Source organism: Salvelinus namaycush, chromosome 7 (assembly GCF_016432855.1).
Source record: "Salvelinus namaycush isolate Seneca chromosome 7, SaNama_1.0, whole genome shotgun sequence".
Lineage (NCBI taxonomy): Eukaryota > Metazoa > Chordata > Actinopteri > Salmoniformes > Salmonidae > Salvelinus > Salvelinus namaycush.
The window spans coordinates 6532729-6554957 of record NC_052313.1 but is presented as its reverse complement, the minus strand read 5'-3'; the positions used below and the strand labels follow the sequence as shown (position 1 = coordinate 6554957).

General features: G+C 43.9%; 1 protein-coding gene across 1 annotated transcript in view; it reads right to left on the bottom strand.

The window, feature by feature from the left end:
• The window catches only part of LOC120050435 (semaphorin-5A-like), a 275882-nt gene that overhangs the window by 232601 nt on the left and 21052 nt on the right, over positions 1–22229 (bottom strand). The window contains exons 2-3 of the mRNA XM_038997025.1: positions 7131–7230; positions 3405–3450 (exon numbers count right to left, since the gene is read on the bottom strand). Of these exons, the coding sequence (XP_038852953.1) occupies positions 3405–3450; positions 7131–7230 (146 nt within the window). The remainder of the gene's footprint in view (positions 1–3404; positions 3451–7130; positions 7231–22229) is intronic.

The following is a 22229-nucleotide window of genomic DNA, read 5'->3' as shown; positions in this document are numbered from 1 at the left end:
TGTCTCACTGCCTTTCTCTATGGGGGGTCCTTACCTTGTGCTGTCTCTCTGTCTCTCTGCCTTTCTCTATGGGGGGTCCTTACCTTGTGCTGTCTCTCTGTCTCTCTGCCTTTCTCTATGGGGGGTCCTTACCTTGTGCTGTCTCACTGTCTTTCTCTATGGGGGGTTCTTACCTTGTGCTGTCTCTCTGTCTTTCTCTATGGGGGGTCCTTACCTTGTGCTGTCTCACTGTCTTTCTCTATGGGGGGTCCTTACCTTGTGCTGTCTCTCTGTCTTTCTCTATGGGGGGTCCTTACCTTGTGCTGTCTCACTGTCTTTCTCTATGGGGGGTCCTTACCTTGTGCTGTCTCTCTGCCTTTCTCTATGGGGGGTCCTTACCTTGTGCTGTCTCTGCCTTTCTCTATGGGGGGTCCTTACCTTGTGCTGTCTCACTGCCTTTCTCTATGGGGGGTCCTTACCTTGTGCTGTCTCTCTGCCTTTCTCTATGGGGGGTCCTTACCTTGTGCTGTCTCTCTGTCTCTCTGCCTTTCTCTATGGGGGGTCCTTACCTTGTGCTGTCTCTCTGTCTCTCTGTCTTTCTCTATGGGGGGTCCTTACCTTGTGCTGTCTCTCTGTCTCTCTGCCTTTCTCTATGGGGGGTCCTTACCTTGTGCTGTCTCTCTGTCTCTCTGCCTTTCTCTATGGGGGGTCCTTACCTTGTGCTGTCTCTCTGTCTTTCTCTATGGGGGGTCCTTACCTTGTGCTGTCTCACTGCCTTTCTCTATGGGGGGTCCTTACCTTGTGCTGTTTCTCTGTCTCACTGTCTTTCTCTCATGTCTCTGTATATCACTGTCTCCTATCTCCCATCTCTTATTCCTCTATTCTTCCCTCTCCTTCTTTTCCTTCATGTCAAGTGTTATCTTCCCCTCTCTCTCTCTTTCTCTACCTTGCTCCATCTCCCTTATTCTCCCTCTCTCTCTACAATTATTTCCCCTCTTCCTCTCTCCTTTCCTTCTATTCCCTTCTAAGGGATGCATATAAACCCCTAACATGTCAATGTTTGCTTTGTTAATCACTGGGCTATAAGATGCTTAGCTTCATAGAGGCATGTACTGTACATACAGCCATGGACATGACTACAGAGAAGACTACTGTTAGATGTATAGGGCCATTAATACTGACTACAGAAAAGACTAATGTTAGATGTATGGAGCCATTAACACTGACTACAGAGAAGACTACTGTTAGATGTATAGGGCCATTAACACTGACTACAGAGAATACTACTGTTAGATGTATAGAGGCATTAGCACTGACTACGATGTCTGGCAGACTCCTCTGATCCAGCTTAGTCTAGTGCTAGTTCTCTCACACCCCACTCTTCTAGAGGACAACTGCATGAAATCTATTGCGCAAATCAAGCCCTTAGGATCTCCTGACACAATAATCATTATCCTGGCTTCACTGACAGCACCTGACATAATGGTGTTGTTATGATGCATATAACAGTGTGACATATTTGAAATGTACCCTGGGTTGTTATTACTGTAACTGCTATGACAGGTGTTGTGTATTGTTTGTGACAGATTTGTATGGGCCGAACTGACGGCTGGCCTGTTCCAGTATTACTGTGTTACTGTATATACACAAAGATATTAAAACATTTATTAAAAAAACAACAACAAAAAAGGGAGCAGTCTTGTTATACCTGACGCGATGTTCCAACAAACTGACTGTGAGCTAGACATTGAGGGAAAGAGAGAGAAAGGAGGGGGGAGGACTAAAGGGAGGAAAAATGAAGAGAGAGATAATACTAGAAAGAAAGAGTCTGAGAAAAGAGAGATGTGAGGAAGTTGGAGGGAGACGAATATGAGAGTTAGAGGGAGATACATAGAAAGGGTGATGAAGAGGGAGAAAGAGAGAGGATAAAGAGATAGAGAAAGAGGGAGGGATAGATTGATAGAGAAAGAGGGAGGGATAGAGATATAGAGGGAGAGATAGATTGAGGGAGAAAGAGGGAGGATAGAGAGATAGAGAAAGAGGGAGGGATAGAGTGATAGAGAAAGAGGGAGGGATAGAGAGATAGAGGGAGAGATAGATTGATAGAGAAAGAAGGCGGGATAGAGTGATAGAGAAAGAGGGAGGGATAGAGAGATAGCGGGAGAGATAGATTGATAGAGAAAGAGGGAGGGATAGATTGATAGAGAAAGAGGGAGGGATAAATTGATAGAGAAAGAGGGAGGCACAGATTGATAGAGAAAGAGGGAGGGATAGATTGATAGAGAAAGAGGGAGGGATAGATTGATAGAGAAAGAGGGAGGGATAGATTGATGGAGAAAGAGGGAGGGATAGAGAGATAGAGAAAGAGGGAGGGATAGAGTGATAGAGAAAGAGGGAGGGATAGAGAGATAGAGGGAGAGATAGATTGGTAGAGAAAGAGGGCGGGATAGAGTGATAGAGAAAGAGGGAGGGATAGAGAGATAGCGGGAGATATAGATTGATAGAGAAAGAGTGAGGGATAGATTGATAGAGAAAGAGTAATGGATAGATTGATAGATAAAGAGGGAGGGATAAATTGATCGAGAAAGAGGGAGGGACAGATTGATAGAGAAAGAGGGAGGGATAGGTTGATAGAGAAAGAGGGAGGGATAGATTGATAAAGAAAGAGGGAGGGATAGATTGATAGAGAAAGAGGGAGGGATAGAGTGATAGAGAAAGAGGGAGGGATAGAGAGATAGAGGGAGAGATAGATTGGTAGAGAAAGAGGGCGGGATAGAGTGATAGAGAAAGAGGGAGGGATAGAGAGATAGAGGGAGAGATAGATTGATAGAGAAAGAGGGCGGGATAGAGTGATAGAGAAAGAGGGAGGGATAGAGAGATAGAGGGAGAGATAGATTGATAGAGAAAGAGGGAGGGATAGATTGATAGAGAAAGAGGGAGGGATAAATTGATAGAGAAAGAGGGAGGGATAGATTGATAAAGAAAGAGGGAGGGATAGATTGATAGAGAAAGAGGGAGGGATAGATTGATGGAGAAAGAGGGAGATATAGAGAGATAGAGAAAGAGGGAGGGATAGAGAGATAGAGAAAGAGGGAGGGATAGAGAGATAGAGAAAGAGGGAGGGATAGAGAGATAGAGAAAGAGGGAGGGATAGAGAGATAGAGAAAGAGGGAGGGATAGAGAGATAGAGAAAGAAGGAGGGATAGAGAGATGGAGAAAGAGGGAGGAATATAGAGATAGAGAAAGAGGGAGGGATAGAGAGATAGAGAAAGACGGAGGGATAGAGAGATAGAGAAAGAGGGAGGGATAGAGATATGGAGAAAGAGGGAGGATAGAGAGATAGAGAAAGAGGGAGGGATAGAGAGATAGAGGGAGACATACGGGTGGCAATGGATGAGGGACTGGCAACGCTGGTAAAGACTCACCTGAATCAGCGAGAGGTCCTCCAGATTGAGTCTGAACAGGTGGTTTCTGAAAGGAAGAGAGACAGGGAGGAGAGATGAAGGTATAATCTTCTCTAAAAAGACACAATGTGAAAAAAGAGAAGTGGACAAGAGACCATTTCCAAAATTATCATTTCCAAATTTTACTCCCATATTTAGGTATTTCCTCTACCTCATCAAACCTTTGATGAATCATAGCTGTCTTTCTGGGTCACTCCAAAGGGCCTGTTCAGATGTAACTACATACATACGATTTCACTGCCAGTCCGAAACTAGTTACATCTTTGTGGTTTTGAATAGAAACTCAGTCTAAGCTGAACAGAATAAAGATGACATATTTTACAAATGTCCTGGAGATACAGATGTAGTGGTGGAAAAAGTACCCACCTGTCATACTTGAGTAAAAGTATTAATAGAAAATGACTCAAGTAAAAGTGAAAGTCACCCAGTAAAATACTACTTGAGTAAAATTTTTGAAAGTATTTGGATTTAAATATACTTTGTATACAAAAGTAAATGTAATTGCTAAAATATATTTAAGTTTCAAAAGCAAAAGTACAAGCAAAAATTATTTTTAAAAATCCTTATTTTAAGCAAAGCAGACGGCACGATTTTCTTGTTTTGTAAATGTACAGATAGCCAGGGGCAGACTCCAACACTCAGACATGATTTACCAACAAAGCATTTGTGTTTAATGAGTCCACCAGATCAGATGCAGTAGGGATGACCAGGGATGTTCTCTGTTTAGTGAGTCCACCAGATCAGATGCAGTAGGGATGACCAGGGATGTTCTCTGTTTAGTGAGTCCACCAGATCAGAGGCAGTAGGGATGACCAGGGATGTTCTGTGTTTAGTGAGTCCACCAGATCAGATGCAGTAGGGATGACCAGGGATGTTCTCTGTTTAATGAGATCAGAGGCAGTAGGGATGACCAGGGATTTTCTCTTTAAGTGCGTGAATTACACACTTTACCTGTCCTGCTAGGCATTCAAAATGTAACGAGTACTTTTGGGTGTCAGGGAAAATGTATGGAGTAAAAAGTGCATTATTTTCTTCAGGAAAGTAAAATAGTCATCAAAAATATAAATAGTAAAGTAAAGTACAGATACCCCACAAAACTACTTCAGTAGTACTTTAGAGTATTATGACTTATGTACTTTACACCACTGCACAGATGTAGGATCAGCTCACTCTTTCCGAAGTCCAACCTCAACCGCTAGTGGAGAAAATGCTCAACTGATCTTGAAACAGTGTCTAGGGGTCACCTCCAGACAAACACATGTCTGAACAGACCATAGGACCTAAGGCTGTGTGAGTGTGCGTGGGCCCACATTCATGTGTGTGTGTGTGTGTATGTGTGTGTGTGTGTGTGTGTGTGTGTGTGTGTGTGTGTGTGTGTGTGTGTGTGTGTGTGTGTGTGTGTGTGTGTGTGTGTGTGTATCAGAGAGTCCAACGGTGAAACTTCACTTGTATAATGCTCTTGCCTTAGGCTCTTTTGAATGGTTAAATCTAGATTGTAAGCCAACTAACAAAACTAATTGTATGGTCTTTCAAACTTTCCACAAAACAGTATAAGATAATGAGTAGTCTGTAGAATGAGTAGGCCTGTTCTGTTACGACCAATGGTTTCAGTTTGATTGTATAAGTTCAGCATTCTAGCACAAGACTCATCATCATAGCAGTTTTATTATATTCATAGTATTATTTAGCAGAGTGACGTTTAATATTAAGGCTGTTTAATTTCTTTTTATTTTATATTTTTATTTTGACCCTTTTTTCTCCCCGATTACGATCTTGTCTCATCGCTGCAACTCCACAACGGGATCGGAAGAGGCGAAGGTCGAGTCATGCGTCCTCTGAAACATGACCCTTCAAGCCGTGCTTCTTAACACACGCCTGCTTAACCTGGAAGCCAGCCGTACCAATATGTCAGAGGAAACACCGTTCAACTGACGATCATGGTCAGCCTGCAGGCGCCTGGCCCACCACAAGGAGTCACTAGAGCATGATTGGCCAATTAAACCCTCCCCCAGCCAAACCCTCCCCAAACCCCGACGACGCTGGGCCAGTTGTGCACTGCCCTATGGGATTCCCGATCACGGCCAGTTGTGATATATCCCGCGATTGATCCCAGGTCTGTAGTGATGCAGTGCCTTAGACCGCTGTGCCACTCGGGAACGGATGTTTAATTTCTAATCAGTTTTGGCCTTGAATGTCAGAGAATCGATCCTGTCAGTTTCAGTTCAAACTGCGTTCAGCAAATTATTCCAGTATAAGTTCCACCTAGCCCAGTATAAGTTCCACCTAGCCCAGTATAAGTTCCACCTAGCCCAGTATAAGTTCCACCTAGCCCAGTAAAAGTTCCACCTAGCCCAGTAAAAGTTCCACCTAGCCCAGTATAAGTTCCACCTAACCCAGTATAAGTTCCACCTAGCCCAGTATAAGTTCCATCTAACCCAGTATAAGTTCCACCTAGCCCAGTATAAGTTCCACCTAGCCCAGTAAAAGTTCCACCTAGCCCAGTAAAAGTTCCACCTAACCCAGTATAAGTTCCACCTAGCCCGTATAAGTTCCATCTAGCCCAGTAAAAGTTCCACCTAGCCCAGTAAAAGTTCCACCTAGCCCAGTATAAGTTCCACCTAGCCCAGTAAAAGTTCCACCTAGCCCAGTAAAAGTTCCACCTAGCCCAGTAAAAGTTCCACCTAGCCCAGTATAAGTTCTACCTAGCCCAGTATAAGTTCCACCTAGCCCAGTAAAAGTTCCACCTAGCCCAGTAAAAGTTCCACCTAGCCCAGTAAAAGTTCCACCTAGCCCAGTATAAGTTCTACCTAGCCCAGTATAAGTTCCACCTAGCCCAGTAAAAGTTCCACCTAGCCCAGTAAAAGTTCCACCTAGCCCAGTATAAGTTCCACCTAGCCCAGTATAAGTTCCACCTAGCCCAGTATTGCTTGCATGCATCCAGAACTCTTTCTTTTTCTATCTATCTTTCTCTCTCTCTCTCTTAAACAGACTCTCTCCTCTCTCCACGTTTACTGAATTATCTTCTTATCTGTCAATCCCTGCAAGTATTCCCAACTCCTCCATTTCTTTGTATCCATCTGCAGTACATTCATTTATTCCCCCAGCTCTGCGTCTCTGTTTTGGTCCTCCAGCTCTCTGTTTCCTCAGCTATCTACTAAACTCTGGAGAGAACAGCTTATATTGACAACCAAGGTCATTAGCAGGATTGGGATACAGACACAGACACAGACACAGACACAGACACACACACACACACACACACACACACACACACACACACACACACACACACACGCGCGCGCGCACACACACACACACACACTTGAGAGTTTATCTAAGCCCAATCTCAGCTGGTCAGAGACCACTTCTGAGAAACGCTGAGCTGAATTAAAGGTGATGTGCTTGACAGAGACAATGAACATCACTGGAGAACAGCTAGAAAATCACTACTCAATCAGAGGATTTTCAAAAGGTGTCATCAATCATGAGAGAGAGGGACAGCAAGAGAAAAAGCCAGAGAGAGAAAGAGAGGAAGCGAGAGAGAGAGAGAGAGGAAGCGAGAGAGAGAGAGAGAGAGAGAGAGAGAGAGAGATAGAGAGAGAGAGAGAGAGAGAGAGAGAGAGAGAGAGAGAGAGAGAGAGAGAGAGAGAGAGAGGGGACGGGGGGGGGGGGGGGGGGATATAATACCTGGCTCCGACTATCAGTTCATTCTGGCTGGGGTCAAAGGTTAGCTGAGAGTAATCCACCGTGCCCTCAGCCCGGAACCTGTGGATCCACGGCTCCATATCTGCCAATCAAAGTAGAGAAAGATACACATTAGCCAATCAAATCGGAGAAAAATAGAGCAGAACGAAGAGGGTGGATAAAGAGAAATGCTTAGTCAATAGCCACAGTATATAATAACGTGTTGTAGGCCTATATTGTGTTGTCTTTGTGAGTATTGTTCGGTATTGTGATGGTGTCAACACATGTTGTTCTATAAACACTAATGTTGTCTGGTGCTGTTAACGTCTCCTCTCTTACGTCTCCTCTCTTATAAACACTAATGTTGTCTGGTGCTGTTTACGTCTCCTCTCTTATAAACACTAATGTTGTCTGGTGCTGTTAACGTCTCCTCTCTTACGTCTCCTCTCTGATAAACACTAATGTTGTCTGGTGCTGTTTACGTCTCCTCTCTTATAAACACTAATGTTGTCTGGTGCTGTTTACGTCTCCTCTCTTATAAACACTAATGTTGTCTGGTGCTGTTAACGTCTCCTCTCTTACGTCTCCTCTCTTATAAACACTAATGTTGTCTGGTACTGTTTACGTCTCCTCTCTTATAAACACTAATGTTGTCTGGTGCTGTTTACGTCTCCTCTCTTATAAACACTAATGTTGTCTGGTGCTGTTTACGTCTCCTCTCTTATAAACACTAATGTTGTCTGGTGCTGTTTACGTCTCCTCTCTTATGAACACTAATGTTGTCTGGTGCTGTTTACTTCTCCTCTCTTATAAACACTAATGTTGTCTGGTGCTGTTTACGTCTCCTCTCTTATAAACACTAATGTTGTCTGGTGCTGTTTACGTCTCCTCTCTTATAAACACTAATGTTGTCTGGTGCTGTTTACGTCTCCTCTCTTATAAACACTAATGTTGTCTGGTGCTGTTTACGTCTCCTCTCTTATAAACACTAATGTTGTCTGGTGCTGTTTACGTCTCCTCTCTTATAAACACTAATGTTGTCTGGTGCTGTTTACGTCTCCTCTCTTATAAACACTAATGTTGTCTGGTGCTGTTTACGTCTCCTCTCTTATAAACACTAATGTTGTCTGGTACTGTTTACGTCTCCTCTCTTATGAACACTAATGTTGTCTGGTGCTGTTTACGTCTCCTCTCTTATAAACACTAATGTTGTCTGGTGCTGTTTACGTCTCCTCTCTTATAAACACTAATGTTGTCTGGTGCTGTTAACGTCTCCTCTCTTATAAACACTAATGTTGTCTGGTGCTGTTTACGTCTCCTCTCTTATAAACACTAATGTTGTCTGGTACTGTTTACGTCTCCTCTCTTATAAACACTAATGTTGTCTGGTGCTGTTTACGTCTCCTCTCTTATAAACACTAATGTTGTCTGGTGCTGTTTACGTCTCCTCTCTTATGAACACTAATGTTGTCTGGTGCTGTTTACGTCTCCTCTTATAAACACTAATGTTGTCTGGTGCTGTTTACGTCTCCTCTCTTATAAACACTAATGTTGTCTGGTGCTGTTTACGTCTCCTCTCTTATAAACACTAATGTTGTCTGGTGCTGTTTACGTCTCCTCTCTTATAAACACTAATGTTGTCTGGTACTGTTTACGTCTCCTCTCTTATAAACACTAATGTTGTCTGGTGCTGTTTACGTCTCCTCTCTTATGAACACTAATGTTGTCTGGTGCTGTTTACTTCTCCTCTCTTATAAACACTAATGTTGTCTGGTGCTGTTTACGTCTCCTCTCTTATAAACACTAATGTTGTCTGGTGCTGTTTACGTCTCCTCTCTTATAAACACTAATGTTGTCTGGTGCTGTTTACGTCTCCTCTCTTATAAACACTAATGTTGTCTGGTGCTGTTTACGTCTCCTCTCTTATAAACACTAATGTTGTCTGGTGCTGTTTACGTCTCCTCTCTTATAAACACTAATGTTGTCTGGTGCTGTTTACTTCTCCTCTCTTATAAACACTAATGTTGTCTGGTGCTGTTTACGTCTCCTCTCTTATAAACACTAATGTTGTCTGGTACTGTTTACGTCTCCTCTCTTATAAACACTAATGTTGTCTGGTACTGTTTACGTCTCCTCTCTTATAAACACTAATGTTGTCTGGTGCTGTTTACGTCTCCTCTCTTATAAACACTAATGTTGTCTGGTGCTGTTTACGTCTCCTCTCTTATAAACACTAATGTTGTCTGGTACTGTTTACGTCTCCTCTCTTATAAACACTAATGTTGTCTGGTGCTGTTTACGTCTCCTCTTATAAACACTAATGTTGTCTGGTGCTGTTTACGTCTCCTCTCTTATAAACACTAATGTTGTCTGGTGCTGTTTACGTCTCCTCTCTTATAAACACTAATGTTGTCTGGTACTGTTTACGTCTCCTCTCTTTCTCTTATAAACACTAATGTTGTCTGGTGCTGTTTACGTCTCCTCTCTTATAAACACTAATGTTGTCTGGTGCTGTTTACGTCTCCTCTCTTACGTCTCCTCTCTGATAAACACTAATGTTGTCTGGTACTGTTTACGTCTCCTCTCTTATAAACACTAATGTTGTCTGGTGCTGTTTACGTCTCCTCTTATAAACACTAATGTTGTCTGGTGCTGTTTACGTCTCCTCTCTTATAAACACTAATGTTGTCTGGTGCTGTTTACGTCTCCTCTCTTATAAACACTAATGTTGTCTGGTACTGTTTACGTCTCCTCTCTTTCTCTTATAAACACTAATGTTGTCTGGTGCTGTTTACGTCTCCTCTCTTATAAACACTAATGTTGTCTGGTGCTGTTTACGTCTCCTCTCTTATGAACACTAATGTTGTCTGGTGCTGTTTACGTCTCCTCTTATAAACACTAATGTTGTCTGGTGCTGTTTACGTCTCCTCTCTTATAAACACTAATGTTGTCTGGTGCTGTTTACGTCTCCTCTCTTATGAACACTAATGTTGTCTGGTGCTGTTTACGTCTCCTCTCTTATGAACACTAATGTTGTCTGGTGCTGTTTACGTCTCCTCTCTTATAAACACTAATGTTGTCTGGTGCTGTTTACGTCTCCTCTTATAAACACTAATGTTGTCTGGTGCTGTTTACGTCTCCTCTCTTATAGACACTAATGTTGTCTGGTGCTGTTTACGTCTCCTCTCTTATAAACACTAATGTTGTCTGGTGCTGTTTACGTCTCCTCTCTTATAAACACTAATGTTGTCTGGTGCTGTTTACGTCTCCTCTCTTTCTCTTATAAACACTAATGTTGTCTGGTGCTGTTTACGTCTCCTCTCTTATGAACACTAATGTTGTCTGGTACTGTTTACGTCTCCTCTCTTATGAACACTAATGTTGTCTGGTGCTGTTTACGTCTCCTCTCTTATAAACACTAATGTTGTCTGGTGCTGTTTACGTCTCCTCTCTTATAAACACTAATGTTGTCTGGTGCTGTTTACGTCTCCTCTCTTATAAACACTAATGTTGTCTGGTGCTGTTTACGTCTCCTCTCTTTCTCTTATAAACACTAATGTTGTCTGGTGCTGTTTACGTCTCCTCTCTTATGAACACTAATGTTGTCTGGTGCTGTTTACGTCTCCTCTCTTATAAACACTAATGTTGTCTGGTGCTGTTAACGTCTCCTCTTATGAACACTAATGTTGTCTGGTGCTGTTTACGTCTCCTCTCTTATGAACACTAATGTTGTCTGGTGCTGTTTACGTCTCCTCTCTTATAAACACTAATGTTGTCTGGTGCTGTTTACGTCTCCTCTCTTATGAACACTAATGTTGTCTGGTGCTGTTTATGTCTCCTCTCTTAGAAAAGAGGTTCAAACCTGTTAGAATGAAGTTCCTGTTAGAATGAAATTCCTGTTAGAATGAAATTCCTGTTAGAATGAAGTTCCTGTTAGAATGAAGTTCCTGTTAGAATGAAGTTCCTGTTAGAATGAAGATTAAATGAAGAAACATAAACAGTTTAGCACGTACTTCTGTTCTGAGAGCCTTACAATGAGCCCTAATGTACCCCATGTCCTGTATGTCTCCAGACAGCTGTAGTATTAAGTGAAGTATGTCAGGTTAAAAGCTTGAGGGTAAAGCAGCACAGTTTCCCACCTGGGCTTTCAACCACATGCCTTACACTCCATTTAGTTAATCATTACTGTAGCTAGAACTAATGCATACTGTATATGGTGTGTGTGAGGGACGAGGGTGAGGTTCTGTGTGTGTGTGTGTGTGTGTGTGTGTGTGTGTGTGTGTGTGTGTGTGTGTGTGTGTGTGTGTGTGTGTGTGTTTGAGTGAGTGTGTGTGTTCATGCCTGTTTGAATCCAAGATCCTTCTAAAGTGAATCTGAGACAGATGCATCTCATAGTTGTCAATGCCTTAACCTTGCCCCTGACCCCAGAGATAGATTTCCCCCACAGTACAGTACAGTAGGGTACAGAACACACACACACACAACCACACACACACACAACCACACACACACACACACACACACACACACACACACACACACAACACAAACACATACGGAATACGTCAAACCCCAGATCACCCACAACACGTCTGTCTCCATGGCGCCCGATCCATTAACCCTTGACCAATATAATCAAAGATCCCTGTCGGATTGCTGGTCAGCTCTCTACCGCCCTGAAACCTGATAGGTGGTGAGTGAATAGTAATGGCCTAGGAGGAAGGTTACCCTAACGCCTGATCTAGGGTCAGATATTGTCCAATCCCCTAATAGTTAATGTAAGCATTGGGGATTGGGTAATCTGCTCTCACAATATTGTATTCTAATAATCCCGTTACTAGACAATATTGTATTCTAATAATCCTGTTACTAGACAATATTGTATTCTATTAATCCTGTTACTAGACAATAGTGTACTGTAATACTCCCGTTACTAGACAATATTGTATTCTAATAATCCTGTTACTAGACAATATTGTACTCTAATAATCCTGTTACTAGACAATATTGTATTCTAATAATCCTGTTACTAGACAATATTGTACTCTAATAATCCTGTTACTAGACAATATTGTATTCTAATAATCCTGTTACTAGACAATATTGTATTCTAATAATCCCGTTACTAGACAATATTGTACTCTAATAATCCTGTTACTAGACAATATTGTATTCTAATAATCCTGTTACTAGACAATAGTGTACTGTAATACTCCCGTTACTAGACAATATTGTATTCTAATAATCCTGTTACTAGACAATATTGTATTCTAATAATCCTGTTACTAGACAATAGTGTACTGTAATACTCCCGTTACTAGACAATATTGTATTCTATTAATCCTGTTACTAGACAATATTGTATTCTAATAATCCTGTTACTAGACAATATTGTTGTCACGATCGTCAAAGGGACTGAGAGAGGACCAAGGCGCAGCGCGTGGAAAGTACATCTTCTTTTTTATTTAAAGAAGGAAAAAACAAAACAAAACAACAAACAGACGACCGTGAAGCTATAAATACAAAATGGTGCTGACACTGACCATTACACACTGACATAGACAATTCCCCACAAACAGCTAAAGCCTATGGTTGCCTTAAATATGGCTCCCAATCAGAGACAACAATAACCAGCTGTCTCTAATTGAGACCCAATTCAGGCAACCATAGACTTTCCTAGATACCTACACTCAACCATAGACACAGCTAGACTTCTATACTAAATATAAACCCAACTACTCTAATAAACCCCCTAAACCTTACAACCACCCTAGACACTACAAAAAACACATACATTCCCCATGTCACACCCTGACCTAACTAAAATAATTAAGAAAACAAAGAATACTAAGGCCAGGGCGTGACATAACCCCCCCCTTAAGGTGCGAACTCCGGGCGCACCAGCACATAGTCTAGGGGAGGGTCTGGGTGGGCGTCCGTCCACGGCGGCGGCTCCGGCACTGGTCGTGGTCCCCACCCCACCATAGTCACTACCCGCTTACGTAGCCTCCTCCAAATGGCCACCCTCCACATTAACCCCACTGGATTAAGGGGCAGCACCGGACTAAGGGGCAGCACCGGACTAAGGGGCAGCACCGGACTAAGGGGCAGCACCGGACTAAGGGGCAGCACCGGACTAAGGGGCAGCACCAGGATAAGGGGCAGCACCAGGATAAGGGGCAGCACCAGGATAAGGGGCAGCTCCGGACTGAGGGACGGCAGCTCCGGACTGAGGGACGGATCCTGGCTGGATGACTGCTCTGGCGGATCTTGGCTGGACGGCTCTGGCGGATCCTGGCTGGACGGCTCATGGCTGGCTGACGGATCTGGCTGCTCATGGCTGGCTGACGGATCTGGCTGCTCATGGCTGGCTGACGGATCTGGCTGCTCATGGCTGGCTGACGGATCTGGCTGCTCATGGCTGGCTGACGGATCTGGCTGCTCATGGCTGGCTGACGGATCTGGCTGCTCATGGCTGGCTGACGGATCTGGCTGCTCATGGCTGGCTGACGGCTCTGGACGCTCATGGCTGGCTGACGGCTCTGGACGCTCATGGCTGGCTGACGGCTCTGGACGCTCATGGCTGGCTGACGGCTCTGGACGCTCATGGCTGGCTGACGGCTCTGGCAGATCCTGTCTGGTTGGCGGCTCTGGCAGATCCTGTCTGGTTGGCGGCTCTGGCAGATCCTGTCTGGTTGGCGGCTCTGGCAGATCCTGTCTGGTTGGCGGCTCTGGCAGATCCTGTCTGGTTGGCGGCTCTGGCAGATCCTGTCTGGTTGGCGGCTCTGGCAGATCCTGTCTGGTTGGCGGCTCTGGCAGATCCTGTCTGGTTGGCGGCTCTAATGGCTCGGGGCAGACGGATGGCTCAGACGGCGCTGGGGAGACGGATGGCTCAGATGGCGCTGGGGAGACGGATGGCTCAGATGGCGCTGGGGAGACGGATGGCTCAGATGGCGCTGGGGAGACGGATGGCTCAGATGGCACTGGGCAGACGGATGGCTCTGGCCGGATGAGGCGCACTGTAGGCCTGGTGCGTGGTGCCGGAACTGGAGGCACCGGGCTAAGGACACGCACCTTCAGGCTAGTGCGGGGAGAAGGAACAGGGCATACTGGACCCTGGGGACGCACATTAGGCCTAGTGCGTGGTGCCGGAACTGGTGGTACCGGGCTGGGGACACGCATCTCAGGGCTAGTGCGGGGAGCAGCAACAGGATGCACAGGACTCTGGAGACGCACAGGAGGCTTAGTGCGTGGTGCCGGAATTGGTGGTACCGGGCTGGAGACACGCACCATAGGACGAGTGCGTGGAGGAGGAACAGGGCTCTGGAGACACACTGGAAGCCTGTTACGTGGTGTAGGCACTGGTGGAACTGGACTGGGGCGGGGAGGTGGTGCCGGAAATACCGGACCGTGCAGGCGTACTGGTTCCCTTGAACACCGAGCCTGCCCAACCTTACCTGGTTGAATGCTCCCCGTCGCCCGACCAGTGCGGGGAGGTGGAATAACCCGCACCGGGCTATGTAGGCGAACCGGGGACACAATGCGTAAGGCTGGTGCCATGTATGCTGGCCCGAGGAGACGCACTGGAGACCAGACGCGTTGAGCCGGCATCATGGCACCTGGCTCAATGCCCAATCTAGCCCTACCAGTGCGGGGAGGTGGAATAACCCGCACCGGGCTATGCACACGTACAGGAGACACCGTGCGCTCTACTGCGTAACACGGTGTTCGCCCGTACTCCCGCTCTCCACGGTTAGCCTGTGAAGTGGGCGCAGGTCTCCTACCTGCCCTCGGCCCACTACCTCTAAGCCCCCCCCCAAGAAATTTTTTGGGCTGACTCACAGGCTTCCTACCGCGTCGTCGTGCTGCCTCCATTCGCCGGTATCCCTCCTCACACTGCCCAGAGAATCCCAGGCTGGCTCCGGCACTCGCCCTGGGTCGATCGCCCACCTGTCGATCTCCTCCCACGTAGTGTAGTCCATATTACGCTCCCATTTCCATTCCTCCTTGCGCTGCTCCTGTTGCCGCTTTTCACGCTGCTTGATCCCGCATTGGTGGGGAATTCTATCATGATCGTCAAAGGGACTGAGAGAGGACCAAGGCGCAGCGTGTGGAAAGTACATCTTCTTTTTTATTTAAAGAAGGAAAAAACAAAACAAAACAACAAACAGACGACCGTGAAGCTATAAATACAAAATGGTGCTGACACTGACCATTACACACTGACATAGACAATTCCCCACAAACAGCTAAAGCCTATGGTTGCCTTAAATATGGCTCCCAATCAGAGACAACAATAACCAGCTGTCTCTAATTGAGACCCAATTCAGGCAACCATAGACTTTCCTAGATACCTACACTCAACCATAGACACAGCTAGACTTCTATACTAAACATAAACCCAACTACTCTAATAAACCCCCTAAACCTTACAACCACCCTAGACACTACAAAAAACACATACATTCCCCATGTCACACCCTGACCTAACTAAAATAATTAAGAAAACAAAGAATACTAAGGCCAGGGCGTGACAATTGTACTGTAATACTCCTGTTACTAGACAATATTGTATTCTAATAATCCTGTTACTAGACAATATTGTATTCTATTAATCCTGTTACTAGACAATATTGTATTCTAATAATCCTGTTACTAGACAATATTGTATTCTAATAATCCTGTTACTAGACAATATTGTATTCTAATAATCCTGTTACTAGACAATATTGTATTCTAATAATCCCGTTACTAGACAATATTGTATTCTATTAATCCTGTTACTAGACAATATTGTATTCTAATAATCCCGTTACTAGACAATATTGTATTCTAATAATCCTGTTACTAGACAATATTGTATTCTATTAATCCTGTTACTAGACAATATTGTATTCTAATAATCCTGTTACTAGACAATATTGTATTCTAATAATCCTGTTACTAGACAATATTGTATTCTAATAATCCTGTTACTAGACAATATTGTATTCTAATAATCCTGTTACTAGACAATATTGTATTCTAATAATCCTGTTACTAGACAATATTGTATTCTAATAATCCTGTTACTAGACAATATTGTATTCTAATAATCCTGTTACTAGACAATATTGTATTCTAATAATCCTGTTACTAGACAATATTGTATTCTAATAATCCTGTTACTAGACAATATTGTATTCTAATAATCCTGTTACTAGACAATATTGTATTCTAATAATCCTGTTACTAGACAATATTGTATTCTAATAATCCTGTTACTAGACAATATTGTATTCTATTAATCCTGTTACTAGACAATATTGTATTCTAATAATCCTGTTACTAGACAATATTGTATTCTAATAATCCTGTTACTAGACAATATTGTACTCTAATAATTCTGTTGCTAGACAATATTGTACTCTAATAATTCTGTTGCTAGACAATATTGTACTCTAGTAATCCTTGTCTGAAACTGCTAGCAATATTTATTGTGTTACATCAAAGTATTTTCAAGTGCTGGTGTTACTGTGGCTCTGGGATTTCAAAACACTATTCGTGGTAGAGAGTTAAACTATTTACTGTTGCTAATATTATGTTAAATCCTGATTTGTGTATACCGTAGCTGTACGTTATCTGAAGTTTCAGAGAGCTCTTCTGTAGACCTAACATGTAGACCTAACATGTAGACCTAACATGCAGACCTAACATGTAGACCTCACATGTAGACCTCACATGTAGACCTCACATGTAGACCTAACATGTAGACCTAACATGTAGACCTAACATGTAGACCTAACATGTAGACCTAACATGTAGACCTAACATGTAGACCTAACATGTAGACCTAACATGTAGACCTAACATGTAGACCTAACATTGATGGAGTACAGCTACGATTGGAGTCAAAAACGTTATCTGTCAAAAAATGCAAAACACCTGAAACTAACAGTCTAACCTGCACTGCATCAAACCACCAATCAGCTGTTTACTTCTGTCAAGCTGCGGCTTTCAGCCCAATACAACAGGGACTTACTAACCGCCTGTCTGAGTCACTGCTGGTAGATACCTACTAGAAAATACAGCCCTGAATCAACCTCCTTGTCAAACTGTAGGAGTATAGAGCACTACCACATCAACATCACCTAACAGGATGGAATCACTGTTAACGAAGCTGTTTCTCTCTTCTTACATTCTTCTGGGTTCTACGTATTAATGAGAATAAGATCAAGTTAAACTGGGAGGAGGAAACGTTAAACTCGCAGACCCAGAGCTAATACATTTTCATTAGCCTTGGTGAAATAAATATCGGAGAGAGATCACAACAAAATTCCGCCCTGAGATTGGGCTGCGGGTAATGGCAGGTTCCACTCTAATTCTACAGGGGGACGGGAGTCTGGGATGCGCCTCTGGTGCCGCCGGCAGGATCATTTCTTATATCTTGGGGAGGCTCTAGAGCATACAAATGTGACAGCGACACCCTGGAGGGAAACCAAGGCTTCAGTTACCCAGCGTTTCCCCCATAAATCAGCTGTGGTCCCACCAGGGTATAGCCCCACTCAGGTCCTTCAGAGGGGAGAGGGAAGGAGAATGCACAGAGGAGTTTAAGTGGATACAACATTCACAACTGAGGATTTATGTTTTAAGACGAGGCGAAGGGCTCATAAACATTCATAAGCCGTGATAAGCATTCATAAGCCAGAGCTGATGTATTACCCTGGGATATGAGATCTAATGAGAAACAAAAGACTAATGTTACATGATGACAGGACATTATTTATTAGTTTTGTTTGGGCTGAGAGAGGGGTATGGGTAGAACACTGTTAGAATACTGGGAAGTTGTAGAACACTGAGGAGAACGATATAACTATTTAAAGTAGAACACTGGTAGGATCTTTAGAAAACTGAGTGTTCTTGGTAGAATCACATTGAGGGATTTGGTGGATTACCTCAGGGCTTTAAAATAACCTTGGTGTTTTGTAGGGCTCTAGTGGAGAAGCAATAGCTTTAATTTCGGTAGGAACACGATGTGAACCTCAAATGAACCCTGACCTTCCATCCCCCTTTCCCCTCCTCCCCACTTCCATCCCCCTTTCCCCCTCCCACTTCCATCCCCCTCCCACTTCCATCCCCCTTTCCCCTCCTCCCCACTTCCATCCCCCTTTCCCCCTCCCACTTCCATCCCCCTCCCACTTCTATCCCCCTTTCCCCTCCTCCCACTTCTATCCCCCTTTCCCCTCCTCCCCACTTCCATCCCCCTTTCCCCCTCCCACTTCCATCCCCCTCCCACTTCTATCCCCCTTTCCCCTCCTCCCACTTCTATCCCCCTTTCCCCTCCTCCCCACTTCTATCCCCCTTTCCCCTCCTCCCCACTTCTATCCCCTTTCACCTCCTCCCCACTTCTATCCCCCTTTCCCCTCCTCCCCACTTCTATCCCCCTTTCCCTCCTCCCTACTTCTATCCCCCTTTCCCTCCTCCCCACTTCCACCCCCTTTCCCATCCTCCCCACTGCTATCCCCCTTTCCCTCCTCCCCACTTCTATCCCCTTTCACCTCCTCCCCACTTCTATCCCCCTTTCCCCTCCTCCCCATTTGTATCCCCCTTTCCCTCCTCCCCACTTCTATCCCCCTTTCCCCTCCTCCCCATTTCTATCCCCCTTTCCCCTCCTACCCATTTCTATCCCCCTTTCCCCTCCTCCCCACTTCTATCCCCCTTTCCCTCCTCCCTACTTCTATCCCCCTTTCCCTCCTCCCCACTTCCATCCCCCTTTCTCTCCTCCCCACTTCTATCCCCCTCCCACTTCCATCCCCCTTTCCCCTCCTCCCCACTTCCATCCCCTTTCTCCCTCCCACTTCTATCCCCTTTCCCCTCCTCCCCACTTCCATCCCCTTTCCCCTCTTCCCCACTTCTATCCCCTTTTCCCCTCCTCCCCACTTCTATCCCCTTTCCCCGCCTCCCCACTTCCATCCCCTTTCCCCGCCTCCCCATTTCTATCCCCTTCCCCTCCTCCCCATTTGTATCCCCCTTTCCCTCCTCCCCACTTCTATCCCCCTTTCCCCTCCCCACTTCTATCCCCCTTTTCCCCTCCTCCCTATTTCTATCCCCCTTTCCCCTCCTCCCCACTTCTATCCCCCTTTGACTTTTTTCCTTCTCCATCACTCTTTCCTGGTTGTTGTTCCGGGTTCAGACACACTATGACAAAAATGACAGACTATCTAAATATGACCCCCCCCAGCTCCAGAGACGAGGGCAGTCTTCAGTCTCAGAGAGCTCAACCTGTATAAAGAACAACATGACCGAACACAATAGACACATGTGGAACCGACTGGGACTAGAATACCTTATGTCTCTAGGGGTAAATGGGGAGGTAATTGAGGGTTTAAATTGAGTGCCTATATATTACACATAAATGCAGGCTGTCAAGACGTGTCCAACTGGAGAAACTAGGGTGTTTTTGCTGTCCCCTGTGGTAAAACGAAAATATGAAATGGCAACTATTTTGTGAAGTTGGATTGAGAATTAAACCTTAATATAAAGTTAAAATAAACACCTGTTCAATGTCAGAATGAAAACTGTCAAAATTAGGTTCAGGTTAACCAACCTGGAGGTGAGGTCGTGTGGTCAGGAGAAACCTTCTGACCATTAGCGATAATATATTATTAGGAACAGGAGGTTTTCCTGACCACATTTCATGATCAGGGCAAACTCCTGGTCCTTGATATAGTAAGAATATAAACATGTTGACCAGAACTGGTGGAACCCTCTGTGTCCTTGCAGGGTTTCCCCTGAAGTGTTATTTTAAGAAGTCAAAACAAGCATAGTTTCCTGCGTCTAAAATGACAGTGGAGCTGAGCAAAGGCCTCAGGTCAGAGGGTGATTCAAACCAGAGAAACCACTACATAGCCGAAAATAAGTGTGCAATAAAATATTTCAATTCAACATGCACTTTACAGCGAAACCCTTTAAGGGAAGAAAAAAATGAATATTTAACAAGATGACGTAATGTCCTCTGTGTGTCACTTAAAGATGCACAATGCAGAAATCACTCTGCCATTTCCTGGTTGTTAAAATTCTAATAGTTCACCTAATTTCAGTTTATGTGACAAAAGAAGCAAGTATAATCTTTGTACCATCTAAACCGCTATGAAATATATTTTACATCGTAAAACATATTGTATTTTCAGCTGTTTGAAGCTGGTGTACAAAACCGAATGGTAAAAGACACACAAAATGAATGGGAAGCACAGAAAAAACGCACATAGAACAGCTCTACCGCTGCTTACACTTGCTTTCAATGAGAAAGACACATCTATAACTCAAGTTTTTATGTGAAATTTGGTCGGGTCGCCCAAAAAGTGACATAGTGCAGCTTGAAGACTTAAAGAAAAACACATGAAGGGGATTTACTACAGGGACAAATGAGAGAGATGTAGTACACAAAGTTAAGGCTACGTGGACTATATTTAATTTCCTGCATTGGGTATTAAAATGCCACATTGTGAGAAGTGTGGTCATAAAGAGAATACATTGATGCTTAAGAATGTAGCCAGTCGGACGCGCAGGGGACTTAGTGGGCTGTAAAAACGATTTGCCATGGACCAATTAAACCGTCTTGGTCTCCAATCGGTGATGTAACAGATAGTTGTAATGAACCTGATGTGGTAATTTGTTTATGTTCTCTTCAAGATACTCCCTAACCCTAAACCTAACCCTAAGCCTAAACCTAACCCTAACCCTAACCCTAAACCTAACCCTAACCCTAACCCTAAGCTTAAACCTAACCCTAAACCTAACCCTAAGCTTAAACCTAACCCTAAACCTAACCCTAAACCTAAACCTAAGCTTAAACCTAAACCTAACCCTAAACCTAACCCTAAGCCTAAACCTAACCCTAAACCTAAGCCTAAACCTAAACCTAACCCTAACCCTAAACCTAACCCTAAGCTTAAACCTAACCCTAACCCTAACCCTAAACCTAAACCTAACCCTAAGCCTAAACCTAACCCTAACCCTTAACCTTAACCCTAAGCTTAAACCTAAACCTAAACCTAAACCTAAGCTTAAACCTAAACCTAAACCTAACCCTAACCCTAAGCTTAAACCTAACCCTAACCCTAAGCCTAAACCTAACCCTAACCCTAAACCTAAACCTAACCCTAACCCTAAGCTTAAACCTAAACCTAACCCTAAGCCTAAACCTAAACCTAAGCTTAAACCTAAACCTAACCCTAACCCTTTACACTAACCTTCACTCTAACCGTAACCCTTAACCCTGACCCAAACCTAACTCCTAACCCTAAACCTAAATATAACGCTTACCCTAATTCTAACCCTAAACCTAAATATAACGCTTACCCTAATTCTAACCCTAAACCTAACCCTAATTCTAACCCTAAACCTAACCCCTAAGCTTAAAATAACCTTTGTCCTCATGGGGATGTGTGGAAATGTCCCCACAAAGGAGAATTTTCCTTGTTTTACTATCCTTGTGGGGACTTTGGGGGATTTTAGGTCTCCACAAGGATAGAAGAACCAACCCAAACGCACAAACACACACACTGTAACTCTCTAATGATGTGTTATTCTGTGAGCGGTGTTAAAGGTGAAGGTCAATACACCACTGTTAAAGGGACACGTCCTCTCAGATTCTCCTAGACCAGACCTTGTGTCTGGCATGGTGATGAGATGACTCTTAACTGACTTGTTTAACCGATGTGTGGGGTGTTCATGTTATTCACCCAATGTTCGCAGGTCTGATGGACCCACAACATTATTGGGTTTTTAAAACAATACAGCTATAACAATTTACGTAAAAATACTTAATACTTCGATGTTGACTTATATCAATTACAAGCAATATAGACAGCATACATGGTTAATATTTGCCATTTGCCTGGTAGATCACATTTAGCAATAAAATATCGATTTTTTTTTTCTTCTATAAAATGGGATTTTTGTAAACAAAAATCTACTATAATCAAGACATGGGTGGAGAAAAATCATGTTTATCTTGAACAAATATAAATGAAACAAGGTTGTAAACAGTATTGATGTTTATTGCTTTGAACTAAACAAATTGGACCGACAAATTTTACATACAGTATTTTATGGAAATGA